This window comes from Phacochoerus africanus, chromosome 3 (genome assembly GCF_016906955.1).
Source record: "Phacochoerus africanus isolate WHEZ1 chromosome 3, ROS_Pafr_v1, whole genome shotgun sequence".
NCBI lineage: Eukaryota > Metazoa > Chordata > Mammalia > Artiodactyla > Suidae > Phacochoerus > Phacochoerus africanus.
In genome coordinates, this window is record NC_062546.1 from 198,304,558 (window position 1) to 198,328,825 (window position 24,268).

Sequence of the window (24,268 nt, forward strand, 5' to 3'; positions counted from 1 at the left end):
ACTGGAATAGGAGCAGAACTGGGTTCTTGTCTCATCTTTGCCGCTACTGTATCGTCTAAGTTTGGGGATGTCTGTGATTTCTCTGAAGACCTCTTTTCCCAGCTATGTGAGGGTTTAGACAATTCCTCAAGTGTCTTGCAATTACGAAATACTGAGTATATGAAAAGCTAAAGGAGCAAAGCTCCATTTGTTCCTATTGTTGTAAAAACACAACCTAGCTTTAAAGGTATTAGCATAAATGCCTAAGATTGCATATGCTGCTGATGCTGTTCCACGAAAGTAGATGTTAGGGCTACAAAATAGAAAGAGCGCAGGCCATCTTCTCCAAGAACTAACCTCTCCATTCCTTACATTTCCCGGTGTGTAAACAGGGGTACTAAATGCCTCAGCTAAAATGGCTTGGAAAATTTTATGAGATAATCCTTGGTACTTAGAACTGTGCCAGGTGATAAGTAAGTGCTCACTGAAAATTATTATTAATCTAAAAGTGGAAGATTAAAATTGACATGGAATTTTAGTAAGCTTATGCTGAAATAATAATAAATATTCATTTGATGTTCAGAAGTCAGGATGAGCCACACATGTATGACCCCCTGGTATCCAGCAGAGGTGTCAGGCTCCTCAGTGTAGTAAGGCAGGGATGGATTTATCACTGAACGGGGCTGGATCAATTGACTATCCATATGGGAAAAAAAGGAACTTTGACTGCTACTTCACGCCACACATAAAAATCAGTTTCATGTTGCTTGTAGGCCTAAATGTGAAAGAAAAGACATTAATATTTCCAGAAGTGTTAATGCTTCTCTAGAAGACAGCATAGAAAAATAACTTCATGACCTTAGCAAAGATTTCTTAAACCAGGGAGTTCCCTTATGGCACAGCAGGTTAAAGATCTGGCAGCAGGTTGCAGCTGTCACAGCAGTGACTTGGGTCACCCGTGTCACGGGTTCAATCCCTGGCCCAGAAACTTCCCCATGTGGCAGGTAGGCCAAAAAAAAAAAAAAAAAAAAGCATTTCTTAAGTGGGACACACACACAAAATTAACCTTAAAGGAAAAGAGTGACAAATTAGATTTCACTTAATTTAAGAACTGTTCCTCAAAAGACACCATTAACATAATGAAAAGGCAAGTCACAGAGCCGAAGAAAATATTTATAATACATATATTAGTTATATATAAATGTACATATATGTATATCCAACAAAGGACTCATTGAAAATATGTAGCGTTGGGAGTTCCCATCTGGCTCAGAGGTAATGAACCCAGCTAGTATCCATGAGGACACGGGTTTGATCCCTGGCTTCGCTCATTGGGTTAAGGATCCAGCGTTGTTGTGAGCTGTGGCATAGGTCACAGGCACAGTCGGATCCCGTGTTTCTCTGGCTGTAGTGTATACCAGCAGCTACAGCTCTGATTTGACCCCCTAGCCTGGGAACTTAACATATGTTGTGGATGCAGCCCTAGAAAGACAAAAAGAAAGAAAGAAAGAAAAAAAGAAAAAAATTTAAAAAAAAATACATAGAATTGAACAAGCGCTTTATAAAAGGAGATAACCAATGGCCAAAAACATATGAGAAATGCTTAATAGCATTAGTCCACAGGGAAAATGGAATTAAAACCACAATAAGATACTACTATATTCCTATAAGAATAGCTAAAAGTTTTTGAAGCCACCAATACCAGATATAGGGGGGATATGGATCAGCTAGAACTCTCATACACCGAGTGGGGAGAAGTTAGGTACAGCGCCTTTGACAAGCTGTTCTAAAGTATGTAGTAGAGCCGAATAGAGTCGTCCTCCGTGACCCAGCAGGTTCATTCTTAGGTCAAACTCAACGGAAAGGAGCATTTACCTCAGTGTTTATTCATAACGGCGCAAAACTAAAAACAACCCAGTTGTCTCTCGACAGTAAAACAGGTACACGGTGCTGCGCTCTTACCGTGGAACACGCCACAGCGATGGTGCGGAGGCAAGTCCAACACAACGTGAACGAGTCTCAAAAACATGCTGAGTCAAAGAAGCCAGATGCCTGCACACAAAATACACCCCGTCCAAGTCCACTTATGTAACGTGCAAAGACAGACCTGACCCTGGATCACAGATGACCAAGGTCAGAAAAGCAGTTATCTTCTGTGGGTATAGAGACTGAGGAGGCCCAAGAGAAGCGTCTGGAATTCTGGTTCTGTTCTGTTTCTTGAACTAGGAGGTGGTTACTGAAGTGTATTCACTTTGTAAAAATTCACTGAGCTGGATGCTTAAAGTGTGTTGCCTTCATGTATTTTTTACCTCAATAAAAGAGCAAAAGCGTGGTGTTCCCTGATGGCCTAGCAAATTAAGGATCTGAGGTCACTGCTGTGGCTCAGGTCACTGCTGTGGCATGAGTTCAATCCCTGGCCCGGGAACTTTTGCATGCTATAGGCATGGCCAAAAATAATAATAATAATAATAATAATTACAGTGTGAAGGAGCACACGGAAAGTGGAAACAACCCAAATGACTGTCAACTAATAGTAGTTAATATATCCATACAACCGAGTATCAGTCAGCCATGGAAAAGAGGAAGTACTGATTCAGGCTGCAGCACGTGAACCTGGAAAACATTACGCTCGGTGAAAGACAATCACTAAAGACTCTTCCCACGTCCTAAGAGTCCGTCTGCCCGGGATGCCCAGAGTGGACACATCTACAGAGACAGGAGGTAGCTTAGTGGGTGCCTGTGGTTAGGAAGGTTGGGGAGAAGTAGGGAGTCACTGAAAACAGATAAGGCGAGTTTCTTTTGGGGGTGTTGAACTATTCCAAATTTTGATTCTCTGATGGTTGCACAATTCCAAATATACGAAAAACCATTGGCTTGTGTACTTTAAATGAGTGAGTTGTATGTGAATGAAATCCCAAGCCGCTAAGAAATCAAAAGCCAAAGAATACTGATAACCGTGGAATGATTAAAGCCCATTAGGAAAAGGCTGTGCCGTGCAGCCCTGTGGCATGCTACGTGACTGCTGGCGTCCAGCAGTGTTCTAATCCTGACTCTGATGTTTACTGGGTGACATCAAGCAAATCCTCTAACTCTCTGAGCCTGAATGTCTTCATCTGTACAATATGAAGTTATTATTAATATTATATTAATAGTATCTACTCCATAAAACTTTTGTGTAGGTGATTCATTTAATCAAGAAATATTTGAATATCTTCTATTTGCCGTGTCTAATCAGTGATAATTGCTGTTGTCATTAGCCAGGAGGTTTTGCATCTGAAGAGCCTTTTCTCCATTTTAATGATGGAGGCGACAGGTATATCTGAGAATATGTCCTAAGGACAGGGCACCTTTGCCCTCTGTACCACACCAGCATCTATTGCAAAACGCAAAAGAATTGTCCTTTTAATGACCCCAAGTTATGAATGTTGAATCCTATTCTGCTGTTAAGAAAAGGAAGCATATGATGCCTTAACAGAGGATCTCCATCCAGAGGTCCTGAAACTATTAACCATCCATGATTAAAGGATTGGCATCAGTTACCTAGAAAATTTAGTGGTTCAGGATAGTTTATACAAGGAGTTCCCGTCGTGGCTCAGTGGTTAATGAATCCGACTAGGAACTATGAGGTTGCAGGTTCAATCCCTGGCCTTGCCCAGTGGGTTGAGGATCCAGCATTGCCGTGAGCTGTGGTGTAGGTTGCAGGTGAGGCTCGGATCCCACATTGGTGTGGCTCTGGCGTAGGCGGGCAGCTGCATCCCTGATTCAACCCCTAGCCTGGGAACCTCCATATGCCTCAGGAGCAGCCCAAGAAAAGGCAAAGGACAAAAACAAAACAAAACAAAACAAAACTGACCTATAATGGCAATTGATATTTAGATAATTCAAAAAAAGTGGAAAATGACCCTTGGATGCAGGATTACATGACCGTTTTTACTTCATTGACTATGTATTGTCCCCATAAAGGAGTCACACTTAGTTATGTCGAAAATGATACCCTGTTCTACTTAACGGTCTTAAAATGTGTATTCTGCAAAGTCAATGTCTAGGCCTTTTTAAAAGTTACATTGAGAGTGCTTTTAGCCTACAGAGCTTGAGAAAGGAGCAACAGTAAGTCAGTCAAGTACCTGATACTAAGGGGCAGGAACCATGAAATAAGGCTCAAGAGCTCACTTTGGGAAATCGGGCCTGCACCTGCCCAGGCCCCGGTTTTTTCATCTCTAGTGAGAAATCTGTCTCACAGGACTGTGAGCATCAAGTGAATTAATACAGAGGAAGTGCTCTAAAAAGCAAGCGGTTGATATGCTGTTGTTGTAGGACAACCACGTGGTGGATTCAGATCATAAACATGCAGAAATTATGGATATAATTTTTACCTTTTGGAAGGCTTGGGGAGGATAAGCAGTGAGATCCTGCTGTACAGCACAGGGAATTCTATCTGGTCACTTGTGATGGAGCATGATGGAGGATCGTGGGAGAAAAAGAATTATGTATATATATGTATGTATGTCTGACTGAGTCACTTTGCTGTACAGTAGACATTGCCAGAACATCTAATCAACCATGGAAAAAATACAAATCATAATTTAAAAAAAGAAAATATTTTCTCCTTAATGCAAAGACATTAATCAATGAATCTGAAAAATTAGATCCCCAAAGAGTTAATTGGGTACAGTGAAAAAAATAACAAACCCAAAAAGGCTTCCCCAGGATGAGCGAAAAGCCACTAAGGGGTTTTGTCATCAGATAAAAGCTTTTAAAAGCTTTTGCATCTCAGAATCCAAGGTGAATATAAAAGTTGCTTTAATTTCAGCTGAAAGGAAGGTTGGGATTGGATTGAGCAGTTGTTGATAACAATTAACATTTCATGAATAGGCGTTTAAATACAATAGATGTTTATTTTTAAAACTTGTAGAAAATTGTACACCTCTCTTAAATTTGGCTTTTAAGAAACTAGTAATTACATTTTGTTAATAGAGAGGCCTTTTAAAAATAGGGAAATCCACACATGAGCGTGAAAACATGCTAAAATTTGGTTTTCAAACTCACATCTTTGGTAACTGAGTCTGCTGGGATCATACAAGCATCCCACACTCCTGCAGGCGTGAGAAACAGGTTCCCCGAGCTGGCCACGCACCCTGAGCCTCTACAGGTGTGGCGGAAGCCCCAGGCTGCTGCAAGTCAGAGTCCTATTTTTTTAAAATATTTTTTTAAATTAAAGTATAGTTGATTTACAGTGTTCCTTCAATTTCTCCATTTCTGGCATGGAAATCGCTTCCTGTTCCTCCACGGGGGTGGGTTGTGCCCAGTTCCTGCTACTTCGCTCACCTTCAGAGAACTCGCCTGCAGAGGGCTTTCATCTTCCTCTTCTTCCAGGAGCATTGTCGGATGGGCAACCAGGCTCTCCTGCTGCCTTCTGCCCAAGGTGGCCCGTGGTGCTTTGCTCTGGCTGTGTGGTGGGGAATCAGGGACAGCGGGGTGCCAGGGTGGGGGAGACACAGCGTTTTGTTGGTGTGTCTTTATTTGAAAAGGAACAAAACCGTTGGTGTTCCCCGGTGGCCTAGAGGTTAAGGAGTCAGCGTCATCACTGCTGCGGCAAGGGTTCTATCCCCGGCCCAGAAACTTCTGCACACTGCAAACTTCTGCAGAAAAAAACCCCTGTAGAACAAGTAGTCCATTTACGATATGAAAATTAGAATTGACATATAAGAAGAAAAAGTCATAATCCTGCCACTCAGAGAGAACCATTGTTACCATCTTGATATATTTCTTTCCAGACATTTTAAAGCAGGTTTAGATTTCTTATTTTATGCTTTTTATCTTTATTCCTTTCCCAGCCTTCGAGAGCTGGAAACATTACAAACGTGTATGACGTAGAAAGGAACAGTCCCCATATCCTCCCGAGGTCATTGCTGGGGACATCTTAATTCTGTTCTTCGGAAGCGGCAACCCTCTCCTGCCTCTGCTGGCTTGTCTTCCTTTCAAAACCCGTAGCTAGTTTTACTTAACTGGATTTTTCCTTTGTAAACTTTTTTCTTTCCTTGGCTTCAGCCCCTACAAACTTTTTTTTTTTTTTTTTTTAATTTTTGGATCGAGAATGTTGAACATGCACAAAAGCGAGAGAATAGTGTCGTGAAACCCCTTGTTCCCCTCGCGTAGCCCCAGCAACCCTGAAACCATGGCCAGCCCATTCCATTCGCACCCCAGCACCCCCACCCCACCGCCCAGCCCCCAGCCCCTGCGAGCACCTGCTAACTTTGTGGCTACCTTTAAGGGCCCTTGTAGGCCCTTCGGACCCCAGGGTCTTTTGGCAACGAGGAGGGGCCGAAGGCCTGCCCTCCTGCCCTCAGAGCATTTTGTGAGCCTGTGCTCGGCCCTCTGTCCCAGGCCTGACCGCTGACCTGGGCCTTCCCTGCGCCTGAAACGCCTGGAAATTCCCAAACGTCGGGAGTGCCAACCTCACATATTCAGCTCCTCGCTCTCCTTCCCGTTAATGAAGGAGGCCATTGCTCAAATCATTTGGAAGGGAAAAGTGGAATTTACTACCTGGGTGTTCCTCTTCCATGCTGTTCATATAAATTTAAACTGAGATTCCTGAGAATTAGATTGAACATGACAAAAATCGCTGTGTGGGCAGTTTAGCTGAGTACTTGCAGATTGATAGAGCCCTTTGTAATAATGAAGGAAAAAGATTCTCTAAGCTGCTTGGTTCCAGAAGGTGAGCTCACCAAGTAAAGGAGTTTGCAGGGAATGCTCCTCGTTAACCCTTTGCTGGAAGGAAAAGGAAAAGACGACAAAGACAATCCTCAGAGTCTTCAAATCCGGGCCTTCAGGGGGACCCGAGAAATCACGTTGTACAATCCCGTCCCCGTGCGTGGGGACCTTACGTTGCATTCAGATGCTCTTGTCCCGGCAGGTTTTACCTTGACTCCCCCTGAGCTTGTGAAATATCCCCCAGCCATCTCCACGCCATGGCCGCGGACTCCTGCCATGGCTCAGGGTGCCCGTGGTCAACTCTTGCGTTTGCTCACATAACCAGATACCACACAGACCTGGAAGACATCAGCCTTTGAGTTGTCCCTCTTACCTCGCACCCCAATCAGTGTTTCCACCAAAGCCGGAGGGACTTCGCTCCTCCCGACTGAAAGATGGAGTCCGTCGTGCGGCTGCAAGCTGATCCCAGCCCAGCCGATCTCAGCTATGGAGTCTGTCTCTAAAATTCAGTGGGAACAGACCAAGGTCGGGGCCTGCAGCCTGGCGGGCATGCTGCCCCGTGTAAGCCCGTCGCTGCAGGGGCTGTGGGACAGCAGAAGATCCCTGTCGCTCTGTCCTTGAGCTTGGATTACCTGTTCTGAGCTTCCAGAGCGCTGTTTCCTCACTCTCTTAAGACTCATGTTGTTGGGAACGCTGGCCACAAGGTCAAGAGGGTGACCCAGCAAGAGCAGGCTGTTCCCATCATGCAGGCTGCATGCACGCCAGGCTGCAGCGCAGGAACTGCAGCCTCTGTGGCTGTGTCAGTGTGTCTCATAGGCTGTGTTTCTCTTCATCATCTACCTTTGTTTTCCAAACACGTTACCTCACTGGAAGGTTGCCTGCATTTGTTGGCCTGTCGGTGCCCTCCCTGAGAGCTGGTGGTCTCTTCAGGCTCATGGTGTTCAGCCCAGTCCGACCTTAGGCTGCATTCAAAGGTGGCTGGTGAGCTCAGTGAATGTCACTTGTCAGCTCAGAACTCCCAGTGGGTTCCCACTGCGCTTAAAATAAAATCTAAACGCTTTATCCTGGTCCTGCAGGGTGTCTCACTGGGGCTCCGTCTGCACTCCCAGCTTCCCAGCCGCCCCTTCTTTCCAGTCTTCTTTCTCTCCCTTCGACGGCGCTGCCTGCTCCCCCTCCACCGCCTGCCCCGGCTCTCTTCCCGCCTGGCGGGCTCTCCCCCGTGTCGCCCTGTGACGTCCTTTTTAGACACACAGGTCTCAGTCTGTTTTCTCAGAGAGACGTTTCCAAAGTAAATCTGACATAGGCCAGGCCTTCTCCTCACCTCATCTTGTTTTAGTTTCTTCAGGCCCCGTCATTTATCTGTTGGCTGATTTTCTTTCTCTCCCCATAAGAATGTCAGCTGCACAAGAGAACGGACCCTGCCCATCTTGTTTACTGGAACGTCTGTAGCGCCTCGAAACGTACCTGCCACATAGTAGGAGCCTCGTAAGTGTTTGTTGAGTGGCTAATTGAGTGAACAAAGGCGCTTACGAGGGGCAGGTGTTGAGGAGGATGTTGAGGATTATGAGGCGATTCCAAGTCAAGCCACATGGATCTTTAGCCTGAAGGAGAGAAGATCCAGCCAGCTGTGTGCTCACTTGCCAGCCATTCAGAGCCAGTGCTGTCCCCAAAGTAGAGCCCAGCCTGCTGGCAGGAATCTGCCCCTTCACTCACGTCTCTTAGCCAGACTTCTGTCCCCTGAAGAAGCCCCAGGAGGTGGAACTGCGCCAGCAAGGGGGGACCCTGGGCAGATGGCTTTTGGCCTTACGGGGGAGGTTTGCACACTGGCGTCGCTGTCTGAGGGCGAAGTGGACTGCACTAGCAGGTGGTGGTTTCCCAAGCTCCACAGGTGTGCAAGCCACACTTAGACACACTGGGAAGGCCTGGTCTCGGGAGGAGCCAGCAGGGTTTGCAACCCCTTCGACCCAGAGTAGCGACAAGCCCACCCTAAGTTATTTTCTTCTTCATTCGGTAAATGTCCTCTGCCTTCATGCTGATTGGGGAGGATGGAGGGGAGACCTCGGGGCCTCCCTGCAGTGAGTGGTACTGGTGGGGGGGGGGGGTGCCAGAGTCGGGAGGGGGCACCTGGCCCAGGTGGTCAGGGAAGGCCCACCAGAGGACGTGGGCTCTGCACAGGGACCTGCAGGACGGGTGGGAGTGGCCAGGAGGAGAAACGGGGGAGAACATCCCGCAAGGGAGAGCAGCGTGGAGCCCGAGAGGTTTGCATGCTTAAGAAACTCGGTTCCTGTCCCCCCCGCAACCCCAATACCACTCACTGCAAGGAGGCCCCGAGGCCTCCCCTCCATCCCCCCGAATCAGCATTTAAGGGGTGGGGGCCAGAAAAGTTGCACATGCTCAGGGCAGACCTACATGTGAACCAAGGTGTCACTGTCACTCTCTGTGAAGCAGTGATAGAGCACAGCGTGCAGAGGGAGGAGCAGAAGAACAAGCCAACGCGACTGGAGCGGCAGCAGGAGCCAGGCCTGTAAGGCCTTGGGAGCCAGGACTAGGGGGTTCGGCAGGGGTGACACGGCGGGGTGACAGGGAGACCTGTATTGGGGAAAGAGCACTATCTTCAGTGTGGAAATGGGTTTGAGAAGTGGCAGGCGACTCACGCAGAGGTGCTTAGATCTCCCTTTAAAGAAGTGACGGTGGCCCTGGCCGAAGCGGTGACATGGAAGAAAAGATGCGGGCAGATCTCAGAGGTGTTCAGGGGGGAGCGTCCAGAGCGATTGAGCAACGCAGGCTAAGACAGGCTTAAGTTCGTTCATTTGTTTGTTTTAGTTTGGGGCAGTCGCAATGCCTTTTTTTGGTTTAGTGGAGGGGAGATCCCGCTTCCTGGATGGAGAACACAGGAAGAGAAATGATTTGGCCGGAGGTGGGGACGTGGGAGGTGTGAGTGTGAGGTGCCAAGTGGCAGTGCCCAGGAGACCCTTGCGTGTGTCAGTCTGGAGCGCAGGGAGGTCTGGGCTGGTGGTGCGGAACGCGGACACCACAGCACCGAGATGGTGCTTAAACTCCTGGGAGTGGATGGGACGGTCCGGGGAGAAAGCAGAGTTGGAAGACAGGGAGGCGGGACGGGAGCGGAAGAGGAGCCTGGGAAGGGCAGACACCCAGGGCGGGCCTGGAGCCGAAGGACCAGCGTCTCAAACAGGGAGAACTCACCAGGCCTCAGATGCCCTGTGAGGTCTGGGCATTAAGGCCCCGGACAAAAGCAGTGATTTTTTGCTTTGGCTAAATGAGGTGCATTTAGCAGTACTGCTCCCTATATTCTGGATTCAAAGGAATGTCCTAGTGGGTCCAGAAGAGCCTCTGTCACCACAGTCCAGTCTCGGCTGTGGCTAAAAGTGAACTCAGGTGACCCCGCTCTGGAAGGCCCTGGTCTCAGGCCTGGTGAGGGAAGCCTGCTGCTTTCCCCCGTGATAGGCTTCGCCTTTTCAGGAGTGTAGGACCCTCACTCTGCCACCACCTAAAGGTGGCGGTGAGCTCGCCCTGCAGAAAGCAACTGTTAGACCTTAAGGACTTAGATTAACTGGAACTAGAGGGGGCGGCATAGTGGTTGTTCTGTAGTCGGTCTCTGTGCCGAGTGGCGGGAGAGACTGGCCGTGGGAACGGGGCCGTGGCCATGGGAACGGGGCCGTGGCCGTGGCCGTGAAGGGGGCTGGGAAGCGTTTCTGTCGGGGCTTCTGAACGCGGAGCCAAGGGTGTGGCTTCTGCTGAATCGTAAGCGAGGGGAGGGTTTTCTCGCTGTGACCCTCCGAGATGAAAACTTGGTTGTGTCCTTCTGTCCTGGAGTTACCGTGACAGCGGTAGGGGGCGAGGGCTGGGAATAAAAGGAGCAAAGGCTGAACCCGACCTGGTTTTGATTGCAGCGCTGATTGCGTACGAGCCAGAGAGCCTTGGACAAGTGACATGGATCCTCTCTGAGCCTCAGATGATTCATCCGTGAAACACGGTTTATATGGCTATTGTCAAAGCTGCATTTAATGTGCGTGGAGCCCCTGGCGCAAAAGAGACATTAAATAAAAGGTCACTTCTGCTTCTCCGTGTTGTCGTTTTTATGATTGTCGTCGTCAACGTGACGTTCACGTCATCGTTACGGATTACAACACCCGTTCACGTGTTCTCCCCGAAGTAAAAACGGATTTTTATTTCCTCTCACTCCCACGGCCTTCCTCTGTCACAGCCCTACCGACAGCATTTTGTCACCACCTTGGCAGAGCTGTCAACCCCATTAGACTGGGAGGGCCTTAGACAGAGAGACCCTCTCACAGCCGCCCGGGGCTGGAATGAACTGGTGGCTCGTTTTCCGTGTGTTGTGGATCCACGTAGGGTGGCCCTTTCTCGGGGCCAGTGCTCTTCAGAGGTAGAGCGAGTGGCTTCAAGATGGGAGCTCCCCACCCTTGGGGCTACATCAAGGGCCACCTGGCACGGAGGCAGTCGGGATGTGGCTGAACTGACTGGGAGGCTGGCTTAGAAGAGATGGTTCTTAAGCCCCTGCTTTGTGTTCTGTTAGTGTTTTAATTGGATGAAGCACTTCTGGTGTCCGCTCAAGTTCATTCAAAGGAGCATTTGCATTCGTTTAAGGTTGCGGGCTCTGTGGGAGTGAGCCAGACACGGCTGGCCTTGGGTTTCTCCTTCCTCTGTTTCCACCACTCTTCAAAACTCACAGGACTCGCCTTAGCCCCGCAGGTAAAAGTATTTTTTAAGGATACTTTTATATGGAAGACAGTGCTTTCTAGAACGTCAGATCGATCCTAGATGTTTTGGCAGCATGTACCACATAACCTTTTGGAGTTGTATTTTCTCTTTCATAGAGTAAAAGCTTCAGTGCCACCACCTCAGGAGTTCTGCAAGTTCACATTATGTAAATATATGTAATAAAATATTTGCTTAGGGTTTCCGTAGAAAAGCTCCAAAGAAGAGAATAAGAGAGCTTCTCTTTGCTGGTTTTAGAGGCTCTTCTGGGAGTTCTGAGGGAAATTTAAGCCTCTCAAATATGTTTTGATTGGCCCCCTTCATGTTTTTATCTCCTGTAATGAACTCTTTGTCGGTTTGTCAATTTTGACAAAGGACAGAAAGTTCATGTGTAGCAACAACACAGAGACAGAATTTAAAATTATGGTTTATATCATGATGTAATAATCCTCTCTCTTTTCCTTGAGTCAATATTTACCTGCCAGGCCAGTGTATTATAATTCCGACTTTAAAAGAAGACGCTTTATTTTACCTTCTCCGAGTGTTGGTTTTCGATGCGTGTAATAGGGAAGTTGCGGGGGGAGCCGCGTGGGACGCTTGGCCGCCTTCTCTCAGGGTTGAGTTCCTGGATCAGCGCAGGGCAGGTTTCCCTGCTCCCGGGGACCCAGCAACACAGCTGCGTGGCGCACAGCATGAGGCAGCTGAACGTTGGGCCCTGCTAGTTTTCTTCAGCTTTCCAGACAGGCCTCTCCTCTGCTCCGTTATCCCATAGCAGCCAGGATTTCTTAGCCGGCCCTGGGTTTTCCCTAAAATATTCACGTTTCAGGTCTGGGTGGCAAAATCCAGGGACTGCCCTGGAGGAGGGTGGTCCTGCATGTGAGACAGATGAGAACCGGACTCTTCAATTCTTTTCCTTCCCTGAACCTCTTAATTTTAACCACCCCAAGCTGAAACATTTTTCCATTTCAAAACCGAGAGGAGAATCACCCGCCAGTGAAGAAGGAATAGGAGAGCAATAAAGAGCTACAAAATTTGTAGGTAAAATGCAAGATGCCAGGGAGTTCCCTTCATAGCTCAGTGGTTAATGAACCCGACTAGGATCTGTGAGGATGCAGGTTTGATCCCTGGCCTTGCTCAGTGGGTTAAGGATCTGGCGTTGCCGAGAGCTGTGGTGTAGGTCACAGACGTGGCTCGGATCCCACGTTGCTATGGCTGTGGTGTAGGCTGGTAGCTGCAGCTCTGATTCAACCCCTAGCCTGGGAACTTCTCTGTGAGGCAAGTGTGGCCCTAAAAAAAGAAAAAAATATAAGTAAATAAATAAATAATAAAATGTGAGCTACCATAAAACTGATTATCCCGGGAACCAGAGGAAGCAGCGGTGATGTGTTAGTAACTCTTCTGAGTCAACTTGGGTATCAGTCAAGATTTTTTAGTGAGTCATAACCGAAAGGGGAGGAATTGATTGACTTGTGAACTGCCAAGTCCGCAGGTGGGCTAGTTTCAAGTTCATCTGGATCCTGGAGTTCAAATGAGATCATCATGATTCTCCCGTTATTTCTTAGACCTGTTCTTTTCTATGTTGGCAAAGATGTTTCCTTGGCAGCTCCAGGCTTATTGTCTAGGGTCTTGGGAGAAAGATCCTCTTATCTGAAGCTGTGTCCAACCTGGAAACAGGCCCAGAGTAAATCTACTTGGGTCATGTGCCTGTGCCTGGACCAGTCCCTGTCTACAGGAACAGGTGTGGTGAAATTGCATTACTCGTTTATTTAAACTAGAAGCAGGTCCACCTGGGTGCTTGTGTCATCCCTGTGCTGTGTGCCCATGATGCTCGCGCTCTCCAGACTGTAACTACTTCATGTGCGGACTCTTTTTCATATTCTGTCTATTTTGTGCATTTCCTGTGTGTGTGCATACATATACAGGAAATATGTCTGTGTGTGTGTATTAGTGTTTCCTGTTGTGTCTAACCACATATACTACATCTGCTGGATGATTTATGGGAGGTTCAAAAGTAAATTTGTCACCTAACCAGACCCTCGGACCCACTTTAGGTGCGGTTCTAGCAGCCTGAGTCATGTGCCTGTGTCTCCGGTGAACCCATTGAGAAGGCAGGGCCTATTGAAAAAACAGCTCTGCCAGCAAAGGAAAGTCTAAAAGGGGAGGGAAAAAAAAAAAGTAGATCTTTCACCAGAACAGGCAAGGCAACAGGCACACAAACTTAATACCGATTCATTCACCCAACAAGTGTTCACTGAACGCCCACCATGTGTCAGGCTTCCTTCTCAGCACTGGGCCCTGCAGCAGTGGAATTGACCCAACGGCCATGCCTTACTGGGGCCTGCACTGTAGGGAGAAGGGCGGGCAGTGGACACATGAGCCAATAAAGATGTGCTGTCATACCTGGTGGGGACGCAGGCTCTGAGCGAAAGCCCGCAATAAGCACCCTCAGTGCTGGATGAGGTGCTTCCCCAGGACAGGTGGAGGCAACAGAGGGCAGAGGCTCTCGTCCTGTTCTGGGATCCTCTCTCAACTGACCCTTATAAGGGAAGAAGGACTTTAATAGGCGGGTCCTAGTGCAATTATCATCCCAACTACAAGGAAAAAACACGAGCCAAGCCAGCATGTGAATGGGATGCGGTAAGGTACGTTCTAGGAGTGGAAAGAGGTTTCCCACGACCGCTGCATAGAGAGCGCGTGGAGGATGGGCCAGGAGGCTGGCCAGGCGGACAGGGCGAGCCCGTGCTGGGGCTTGAGTAACAGGCCGAGGAGTGGCCCCACCAGGTCCACGGTTAAGACCGTGTTAGCAACAGCGTGCAGAGCTTGGAAAGAGGGGTGGGCTCGAGGTAGGAAGGCCAAGGCCAGCCCTGGGGCTGAACAAAGGCTGTGGCCAGGCCCAACAGGAGGGCCAGCGCTCTTGGGGGCTGCAGGATGTAGGGATCAACTCCTTCGAGGGAACTGAAAGGATTTGCTCATCGTCTGAAGCGAGCCTTCTTCCGCGAGTCCACTGATGAGGCCTCAAAGACAGGAAGCCTTCAGAAATGGGCACCGTCTTGTAAAATGGTTAGTGTTTGTTCAGGAGCAAACCCTCGTGCGTTGGTGCACAGCAAGGAGAGGAAGGGTCGTGCACACCACAGCGGGTGGCCGGAGGGCCCGCAAGACCGAGCGTCCACCCTCCCAGCCCCGGGGGCCTCGGGGAGCAGCGGGGAGCAGCGTGGCTCCTCGGGCTGGGTTCCCTGGAGGGACTGCCCATGCCTCGCGTCCCAGGCTGATTAACCTCTTGTGCATTTCCAGGCAACTTCGAAGTGGGAGTGCACATCGCTGACGTCAGCTACTTTGTTCCCGAGGGATCCAGCTTGGATTCAGTGGCCGCTGAGAGAGCTACGAGTGTCTACTTGGTCCAGAAGGTAAAAATCGGTTTCCAGTTTCTCGGATTGAAAACCATGCTTCTGTTTAGTCATTTTCCTTTGTTTGTTTTTCCAAAAAAATTCATGACGAACAGTGATCTTATCTGGATATCTCTTCTCATATCTAGTAAGATCTATAAAAAAAGGTTTTCCCTGGAAAAGCATTGGCTGTCTGTTATCGTATGTTTTCCTGTTGGGCCCTTCTGTGTTCAAGAGGAGTCAGACTGAGGCGACCCCAAGGCCAGACGCAGGTCCTCTCGTCCCAGGCCTTCAGACCGGCCCCGCCACGAAACTCAGGCAGGTGGTCAGCTGCAGAAATGCGGAACTTGTGAATGCAGCCCACACCAGCCACGGTTTTTATAAAGCCTTACTGCAGTACCGACAAATCCATTCATTTATGGGATGTCCGAGGTGCCGCCACACTGCTGTAGGAGGAGGGAGTGAAAGTTCACTGGTGGCCTCTTAAGGAAAAGTTTCAGGAGTTCCCGTCATGGCGCAGCAGAAATGAGTCTGACTAGGAACCATGAGGTTGCGGGTTCGATCCCTGGCCTTGCCCAGTGGGTTAAGGATCCAGTGTTGCCCTGAGCTGTGGTGTGGGTCGCAGACGAGGCTTGGATCCCGCATTGCTGTGGCTGTGGTGTAGGCCGGCATCTACAGCTCCGATACGACCCCTAGCCTGAGAACCTCCACACGCCGCGGGAACAGCCCTAAAAAGACAAAAAAAAAAAAAAGAAAAAGTTTCGACCTCTGCTGTAAAGGGTGGGGGCTGATCTGCTCATGACTGGCCTTTTGCAAAGTAACCTGGAGCCTTAAACAGACAGAAAAGCAGAGGGAGCCCGGCCTGGGCTTTCTTCTTGGCCTGATGATGCCACTCTCGGTGAGTCACCAGGTCACTAGACTGCTCTAACAAGTGTTTAATCATGAGCGCCCGTTATCTGCCAGGCACTGCCCTGGGCCCTGGTGTGGCTGAAACCCTGTACATGAGTTCTTCCTCCTCCCCCAGCTACAGCTCTGGATTCTTCCAGCTTCCTTTCTCCTCTTCTTGACTCTGCTCACCTGCTGATTGGACCCATGTCTTCGGCCGTATCATGACTCTCACTTCCCACCTAGTTGCCTTGACTCCAGGGATCCAGTTTTGGATCGCTGCGCACACCAGCTTAAACCTTTCTCCTCCCATGCCCTTGGTCGTGACTTCTGGCACTTGCTGTTTGACTGCCCCAAGGTGAGGTGTACCCGCTCCACTCTCCACACAGACCATGGCCTCTGGCAGCTGGGAGCCCTTTGCCTGACCCCATCTCTCAAGGGCAGGAAGCACTCAGGTGCCAGACCTGCTCCATTCTAGGAATTCACGTCATCACCTAGGGAAAGGGGACGCCTGCCTAGTCTCCCTCCGCCTGCTCTGACTGGCAGCTCCCACCGCCAGCACACCCTTCTTCCTGCTGTTTTCCAGAATGGGCTGGCCTTTTTGTGGACATGCTGTCCAAACTCTGGCAGGCCGGCCACTCGGGGGTCTCTGTATGGCTCGCTCTGGAGATTCCTCACCCCTAGGGTCCCAGCAGTCTGACTCCATGCCCTTAGCACACAGGCCATGGCCAAGGGAGGGATAGTGTTATCCTCCCGATGCTCAAGTGGTGGTGGGTCTTTCTAAGAGCCAGTGTCCTCCTGGGCTCTTATTTTTTTTCCTAGCTAGAGACCTGAAAACTGTCACCCATGTCAGTTTTCATGTCAGTTTTCCTGGACGGCACCGCTACCACACCTACCTCCTCCCCGTCTCATCATTTCCCAGAATATACCACCTGCCAGGAGTATATTCAGACACAGAGACAGAGGAACTGTGCCCATATTCCAAATACATGACTGGCCTGGGGTCCAGGGCTATTACCGTGTATTCTTTTCAAGTCTGGAACCAAGGCTCTCTGCAAATAGAGGCATCGGCTTGTGTCGGGGGTTTGCTAGCTTCTCCCTCTTGCCCATGGAGCCCACTTCTGCCCGGGCGGCCGCAGCTTCTGCATGGCCACCATCTAAGGTTTTCACCCTTCCACAGCCCCTTCTGTGGCTGTGCACGGATGCACACGAATAGGACACCTGGCACCTCAGCCATACCTGGCAGCATATGTGACATGTGGAAGATGAATTTGCAGACATGCCTCCACCAGTCCACTAAATCATGTCATTTGGCCTTTGGGGGCCCCGGCCGCTGCTAGCAATCAAAGCACAGACTCTCTACTGGACAGTGAGGTTGTCACACAGTGGAATCATCAGCCTTGCACAGATCCAGCACTCTCCACTCACACACATGGTCCTGGACCCCTTGCACCAGCAATCTTCATGCCAGCCTATAGGAGGGTATGTTCTGGAATCCCCAGACTTCAGTTCCAACAAAGTGCCTCCCTGGTACCCACAAAAGTATTTAGTTCTAGAACAAAAGTCCTCCAGGACAATTCAAAATTTCCTAGGATTTCTAATATTTATCAAGTGTTACTGAGAGTTCCTACTGAGAGTTCCTCTCCTGTGTCCAATCTGTCCACCCCAAAAACGAGCCCCTCAAAAGGGAAGAAACAAAAATTAACTCAGAATGCATCATAGGGAGTTCCCGTCTTGGTGCAGTGGAAATGAATCCGACTAGGAACCATGAGGTTGCTGGTTCGATCCCTGACCTCACTCAGTGGGTTAAGGATCCGGCATTGCCATGAGCTGTGGTGTAGGTTACAGACTCGGCTTGGATCTGGCGTTGCTGTGGCTGTAGCATAGGTTGGCGGCTACAGCTCTGATTAGACCCCTGGCCTGGGAACCTCCATATGCCGTGGGTGTGGCCCTAAAAAGCCATAATAATAATAATAATAATAATAGCAATAATAATAATGGCTCATAGGCCTAAATGTGAAATGTAAAACTGGAAAACTCCTAGAAGATAACATTGGACAAAATTCAGATGGCCTTTGGTTTGGCAGTGACTTTTTAGATACACCACAAAAGGCACGATCTATGACAGAAAGAATTACAAGCTGGACTTAATTAAAATTAAAAATGTATGCTCCGCAAAAGAGATTGTCAAGAGAGCGAAAAGATAAGCCATAAACTTGGAGGAAATGTTTGCAAAAGACACATCTGATAAAGGACTATTAGCAAAAGCATGCAAAGAACTCTTAATACTCAGCAGTGAGAAATGAAGAACGCAATTAAGAATAGACCAAAGACCTTAACAGATGTTTCAGAGAAGATCTACGATGGCAGATAAGCGTATGAGAAGATGCTCCACATCATATGTCATTAGGGGAGTGCAAACTAAACTAGCAATGTGATATTACTACACTCCTGTTAGAAGGGCCAACAGAACACTGACAACACCAAATGCTGGCAAGGGTGTGGAGAAGCAAAAATGTGTTCATTGCTTATGAGAAGGCAGAATGGCACAGCCACTTTGGAAAAGAGTTTGGCGGTGTTTTTACCATACGCTCCAGTAATCGCCCTCTTTGGTTTTTACCCAAGGGAGTTGAAAAATGTATGTCCATGCAAAACCCTGCACAGGGATGTTTATAGCAGCTTTATTCTTGTTTTCCAAAATGTGAAAGCAACCAAAATGTCTGTCAGTAGATGAATGGATAAACTGCAGTACATCCAAACAGTGAAATACCATTTGGCGCTATAAGGACATGAACTATCAAGCCATGAAGGAACTGTAAATATCAACTGCTCAGTGAAAGAAGCCAGCCTTCAAAGGCTACATACTGTATGATTCCAGCTATGTGACTTTTCTAGAAAAGTTTAAAGTATGAAGGCGGTGAGAAGACCGGCAGTTGCCAGGGACCAGCAGAGAGGGAGGGGTGCTGAGTAGAGCACGAGGAGGTGTAGGAGGTGAGACTACTGAGTACGCGGCTGTCCTCGTAGATGCTTGTCAGTATACATTTGTCCAGATCCTTAGAACGTGAAACACCAAGAATGCACCCTGAGGTCACCTGTGAGCTTTGAGTGAGAAGAACGTGTCAGGGCAGGTTCCTCAGTTCTGACTCTGGTGGGATTGTTGATAACGTGCATGGGGGCGGGGGGAGCATCTACGGGAAATCTCTGTGACTTTGCTTGATTCTGCTGCCAACCTAAAACTGCTCTAAAAAATAAAATCCATTTTTTAAAAATTACCAGAGGCAGAGGGAGGAAGATACTCTTCTAGACCTTGATTGCAACCATATCCTTTAGGGGCTGGAGACCCCATTGCTTGTGGCCTGAGTTTGCCTTCCCCTGTTTTGCTCAGCCAGTGGTTGACAGGGATGCCTTTGGGCATCCTGTCTGGAACCCGCTGCTTCCTCTCCAGAGGGTGCTAGCACCCATGGGCGTTGTTCGAAATGGGAGCCAGTTGCATGGGGGCCCTCGTGGGGAAACGCAGCCCCTCCTCTCCCTGCCCCATAGCAATGCTTTTGGATCACTACAACCTAGGACATGTATTCAGAATTCTAGAGCTGCACCTGCTCCAGGAGAACTGGACATCTGGTTTCTTCAGGGGTTCGACTTTCCTGCCATTTATATAGGTGCTCAGGAGCACCACGCAGGTGTTTTCTGCCATTCCCGACATGGGGATGCTGAAGGAGAGGGAGGTGGCGTTGATGAGAGCTCTGAAATTCTGTTAGAAACTGCATGGTCCTCCCAACTCGGTTACAATTATCAGTGTGTTATCAGCAATAGGTGACCTCTAGGCACAGTCATACGTAAAAGATCCAGAACTTTCAGGGACCCCCTCCATGAGAATGGGAAGCTTCATCCTCATCTGAGCAGGGGATGTTCTTCCTCATAGACTCAGCCTGTGTCAGAGCAACTATGTCCTTATCTGGCCTCTGCGGCCAGTTCAAACCTAAACGTGGTATTTAAGAACCTCTTCTGACCCCTGTACCTCACAGTGTCTGGAACACCTGTGCCCAAGCTGTGGACACATACAAGTGGCTTAGGGGAAGGAGCCCAGACGTGTTACCCACGTACATCACTGAACATCAGCCCACGAGGCTTCCTCCCTGACCTCTCCTCCCGTGGCCATGAGCCAGAGCCATCCCCACTCCACTGTTATCCATGCGAACGCCCCCCGCCCCCGCCCATCTCCACAGCGCTGGCCTTCAGTTTGTGTTTGTATTTGGGGGGGGGGTCTGTTCAACATTCTTCAAGTTCATATCTACCTGCCCCTTCACTCACAAGCAGACAAGGTCTCTTAACCTGGGACCAGAAGAATTAGCCTCACAGCCCTTTCTACTGATGACATTCCTTGTCCGCAGTTTTCTCCTCTCCTTTGTTGAATGTCTTCATTCCTAATAATGGCACCCTGAACTTCTGAGCTTCCCCAGCATGGGGTAGCCAGCCAGTACCTAAGGAGCCATGAGTTATCTAGAAGGATCTTGCATTTCTGGCAGTCCAAGAAGGGGAGTGAAGAATGGGTCAAGCCTGGGTCTCAGAAGACATTCATGTGGAAGGCGCTGTTTGACTCTTACGTCACACAAACCATCTGATCTTACCAGTGCTCTAGGCCTTTGGAAGTGCCAAAGGTCATTGAATCCATGGCCTGCCAACTGCAGCCACCCCTCAGTGAGTTCCTGCCAGCTTCGTCTAGTCCTCCACAGTGTATCCAACTTACTGACACTTGTTGGACAGCCTATGGCAGGAAGCCCAAGTATCTTCTAGCTTGTGACACAGAGAAATGTCCCAACTGATTGGCATTTGCTTCACTAGGAAAGGTGTGAGAAAGACAGAAAATCCAACTCGCACCTCAGAAATCTGCACAACCCACAGGACAGATAAAATCAAGGCAGATAACACCAAGTATCCACAAGGATGTGGAGCAGTGGGAACTCTCACTGCTGCAGGGAAGGCAAAGTGGTGCAGCTGCTTTGGAGAACGGACAGTGTTATGGACTGAATGTTGAAATTCATATGTTGACGTCCTAGCCTCCAATGTGACGGCCTTAGGAGGTGGGACGTTTGAAGGTGATTCGGTCATGAGGGTGGAGCTCTCGTGAACAGGATTCGTGCCCTCAGAAAAGAGGCCCCCGAGAGCACCTTGTCACCCTGTGAACAAGGCGTCATCTGTGAACCAGCAACCAGGCCCTCACTAGACACTGAATCTGCTGCCACCTTGAGCTTGGATTTCCCAGCTCCCGGAACAGTGAGATATCAGTGTGCATTGTAAGCCACCCCGTCTGATATTTTTATTAGAGCAGTCTGAATGGAATAAGACAGGCAGTATCTTCTAAAGTTGAATGCGTACACTACCTGTGACCCAGCGATTCTGCCTCTAGGTATATACCTAACAGAAAGGCGTGCCTATGTTACCAAAAAAAATGTGTAAGAATGTTTGTTGCAACACTGTTTAAAATAGCCAGAAAACTAGAAAACTATTCATACGGTTGACTGTAGGATGAACAAACCATTTGTGCTACATCCACACGGTGTGATGCTGTACAGCACTGAGGCTGAACAGATGACAGCTGCACACACAAACCTAACAGTGAAAGCAAAGGTCAATGTCAAGATAGTGGTTGCCCTTGGTGGGGGGGGGGGCGGCTTTTAACGATTCTTGATTTGGGCACTGATTACACGAGTGTTCACTTGGTGAAAATGCGTCAAGCTTTTCCCCTGTGACTCATGCACGTGTGTGTGTGTGTGTGTGTGTGTGATACATAAAAATATGGTTTGGGGGGAAACCTTTGGGGGTGACATGCACTCTACGCTGACTCACTTTAGTATATAAACCCAGCGTGTGCGGGCGAAGGACCCACATCAAAACCCTGAGACCTCACTCATGGCTCGGTCCTCCGGAGAGCACGCCTCTGATATTGCACATTGACTGTACTTCATGTAACCTTGGGTTAGACACATCCTACCCACACGTCCTGCCCAAAGATGCAGTTGGCCAAACCCAACCTTTGTCTGACCCGGGGCCTCTTAGGGAAGGGAGATGGGACTTAAAAATCCCTTCTATTCACAAAACCTATTAACGTTGGGATAGAGAGAGAAATAGAAGGAGCAATCTTTTGAAACTTTAAAGACCGCACAAAGTGAACACATGTGAAACGTTCTCCCCGTGCAGATTCGAATACTTAAGAATTTTAGCCACAATTAGAGGTTCTTCCAAGCAGGTGGCTGTCTCTTATCTAGCTGCTGCCCTCTCCTTTTGTGGCCAGGGATTACGTTGCAAATTGAGAAAATGAAAAATAAAATAAAATAAAATGAGATTAAATAACTAAGCCTGTGGCCTTTCTTCTTCTTTTTACTTTGGTCTCCTGATTGTCACAGTTCCTGAATTTCCCTTTGGGACTGCAGAGTGGGGCCCTTAGAAAGAGCCCGCGTGCCTGCGGTGGCTGCGGGCGCCTGCTGTCCCGGCCCCCCACCCCCACCCCGGCAGGAGAGCGGGGCGCCGGCCACAGCCTTGGACAGCGGCAGCCGTGCACTCGGATTCCTTTGAACCACTGCTCTGACCTTTCTTCCTACTCATTTTTGTTTCTCAAAGGACTGTGTCCAGGAACTTTTCTGCTGTTTTCACTTGACTCTGCCTATAAAAGTCTTAAAAGCTGGATGAGCGGCTCCCCCACCCCCCGATTCCCTCCTCTTCACTTGGCCGAATTGTTTCCCCAGCTTCATCACACAGGGGAGGGGGTGTGGAGGGAGGGGTGGGGGTCGGGATGCCAATTATCTCCCATCTATAGAGAATGTGGCACTGGTTTCTTTTCATTCAGTGTTACTGACCTGTAAATAACTGCTGTCAGAATTACCATCTAAGCTCGAGATGGAAGATTATCCCACACATTAGGGCAGTATACAGTGAAACAGATCTTGGGTCCAGACACTGTCTTAGTGTCCAAATATCATCATACTGTCTTTTATTGGAGGGGAGCTGCTTTTTTTAAATTCAATAATTTTTATTTTTTTCCATTATAGCTGGTTTACAGAGTTCTGTCAGTTTTGTACAGCAAGGTGACCCAGTCACACATACGCATATACACACTCCTTTTTCTCCCATTATCATGCTCCACCATAAGTGCCTCGATACAGTTCCCAGTGCTCTTACAGCAGGTTCTCATTGCCGTACTGTCTTCTAAATGAAATTTTTTTTGTTGGGCTTTTATTCACACTAATAAATATTTAGTTATTCTTATTAACAATAGGGTATACTCAGGAGGAAAGATAAGTTTATATATTGTCTATTCAAATCCTGTGGAAACAACACACTTTCTTTTTGCCAAGAGATAGATTTCTGTCGGAAGAGGGGACAGTGTCTATGTGAACTTAGGCCTGTCCTTCTCAGAAAGACACGCTGTCTTCCCTGAGAGGGAAACACAATGTGATTGTGAAATTTAAGGTAATTTTAAAAAGATAAGTGCGTAAGTTTTAGAAGTGAAAGAAAACCTAAACCGTTGAAACCTAAACCTAAATTTTCTGCCTGTTGGCCCAAGCACTCGTGTTATTTTAGGTGTGAAACAGCTCAAATGAAAGTTCGCCCATAAATCTCTATGATATTTTATTGGTCCTGCTTTATAATAAAGATCAAAGATTGGGATTGGAAGCCTGTCTTAACGTGGAGTCCAACGCGTTTTAAGATGTTCCTTTGTGACCCCAGTAGGTTGTCCGAGTGTTGATGTTTTGTTAACGTCCAACCGTGTCGCAAAGAGTTGATCAAATTCGGAATTCATGGAAGTGTTGATGTGAAAAAGGAAACTCTTTCAACAGAGATGTTGGCTTATCTCCTTCCTTTCGCATGTGTGAGTGGGGAGCTAGCTGAGTGGACCTTCCTGTTAAACCCTTGACGTCCGCAGAGAACAGGAGGGAAACTTACCCAGTTCTCAGGCTCTGGCAGCCAATGGGCAGTGAGGGTGGGAGGGACGTTTGGGAGCCAGCCGAGGCCTGGGCCGAAAGGGGCAGAAGCAGCCCCTGCAGCCCCTCCTGGGCTAGAGGACCCCCAGTGGGCCGTCGATGTCCGGGTCCCTTGTCGCTGCGAGTCCCTCCCGTTCCTCTTTGTCTGGATGATTGATTCTCCCTCTGTGGCCCTTTCCTTGGTCACAGGGCTCTCCTGGCTAACCTGTTGCTGAACTTGGCCAGCCTGCCCGCTGTGGCTTTAGCAGATGTTTCTGCTCTCTGAGGCTAACAGAAGGTTTTATACTCTCGTTGGTGCCCCCACCCAGGGGCCCTGGGCAGTTGACCTGAGTGATCCATTTCTCTCACCTCTCCTAGGCCCTAGTCCAGAATGCTTCGAAAGCCACTGCCCTGTCGTGAGGGTCCTTTTTTCCCAAGACCAGCTTTTAAGCTCTGTCCTGACCCAGCTTCGATTCTGGCCCTGAAACGAAGGAGACTAGCACTCTTGAAGCCCCTGGGCTTTTCTGCTGCCCAGAGTGTTACCAGTCTTCATCCAGTTAGCACTTTATTGAGTACCAGCCGGGTGCCGGCTGCCAGGTCTGTAAAGATGAGGGG

The 24,268-nt window shown here is 48.7% G+C and overlaps 1 protein-coding gene across 4 annotated transcripts in view; it reads left to right on the forward strand.

Moving 5' to 3' along the window:
* Window positions 1-24,268, forward strand: part of DIS3L2 (DIS3 like 3'-5' exoribonuclease 2) — a 364,222-nt gene that overhangs the window by 235,490 nt on the left and 104,464 nt on the right. For all 4 annotated transcript variants that reach the window (XR_007134111.1, XM_047773760.1, XM_047773762.1 and 1 more), the window contains one exon: window positions 14,719-14,831. Coding sequence is in view for 3 of the 4 variants with exons in the window: in XM_047773760.1 (XP_047629716.1) it covers window positions 14,719-14,831 (113 nt within the window). In the remaining variant the exon portion in view is untranslated. The remainder of the gene's footprint in view (window positions 1-14,718; window positions 14,832-24,268) is intronic.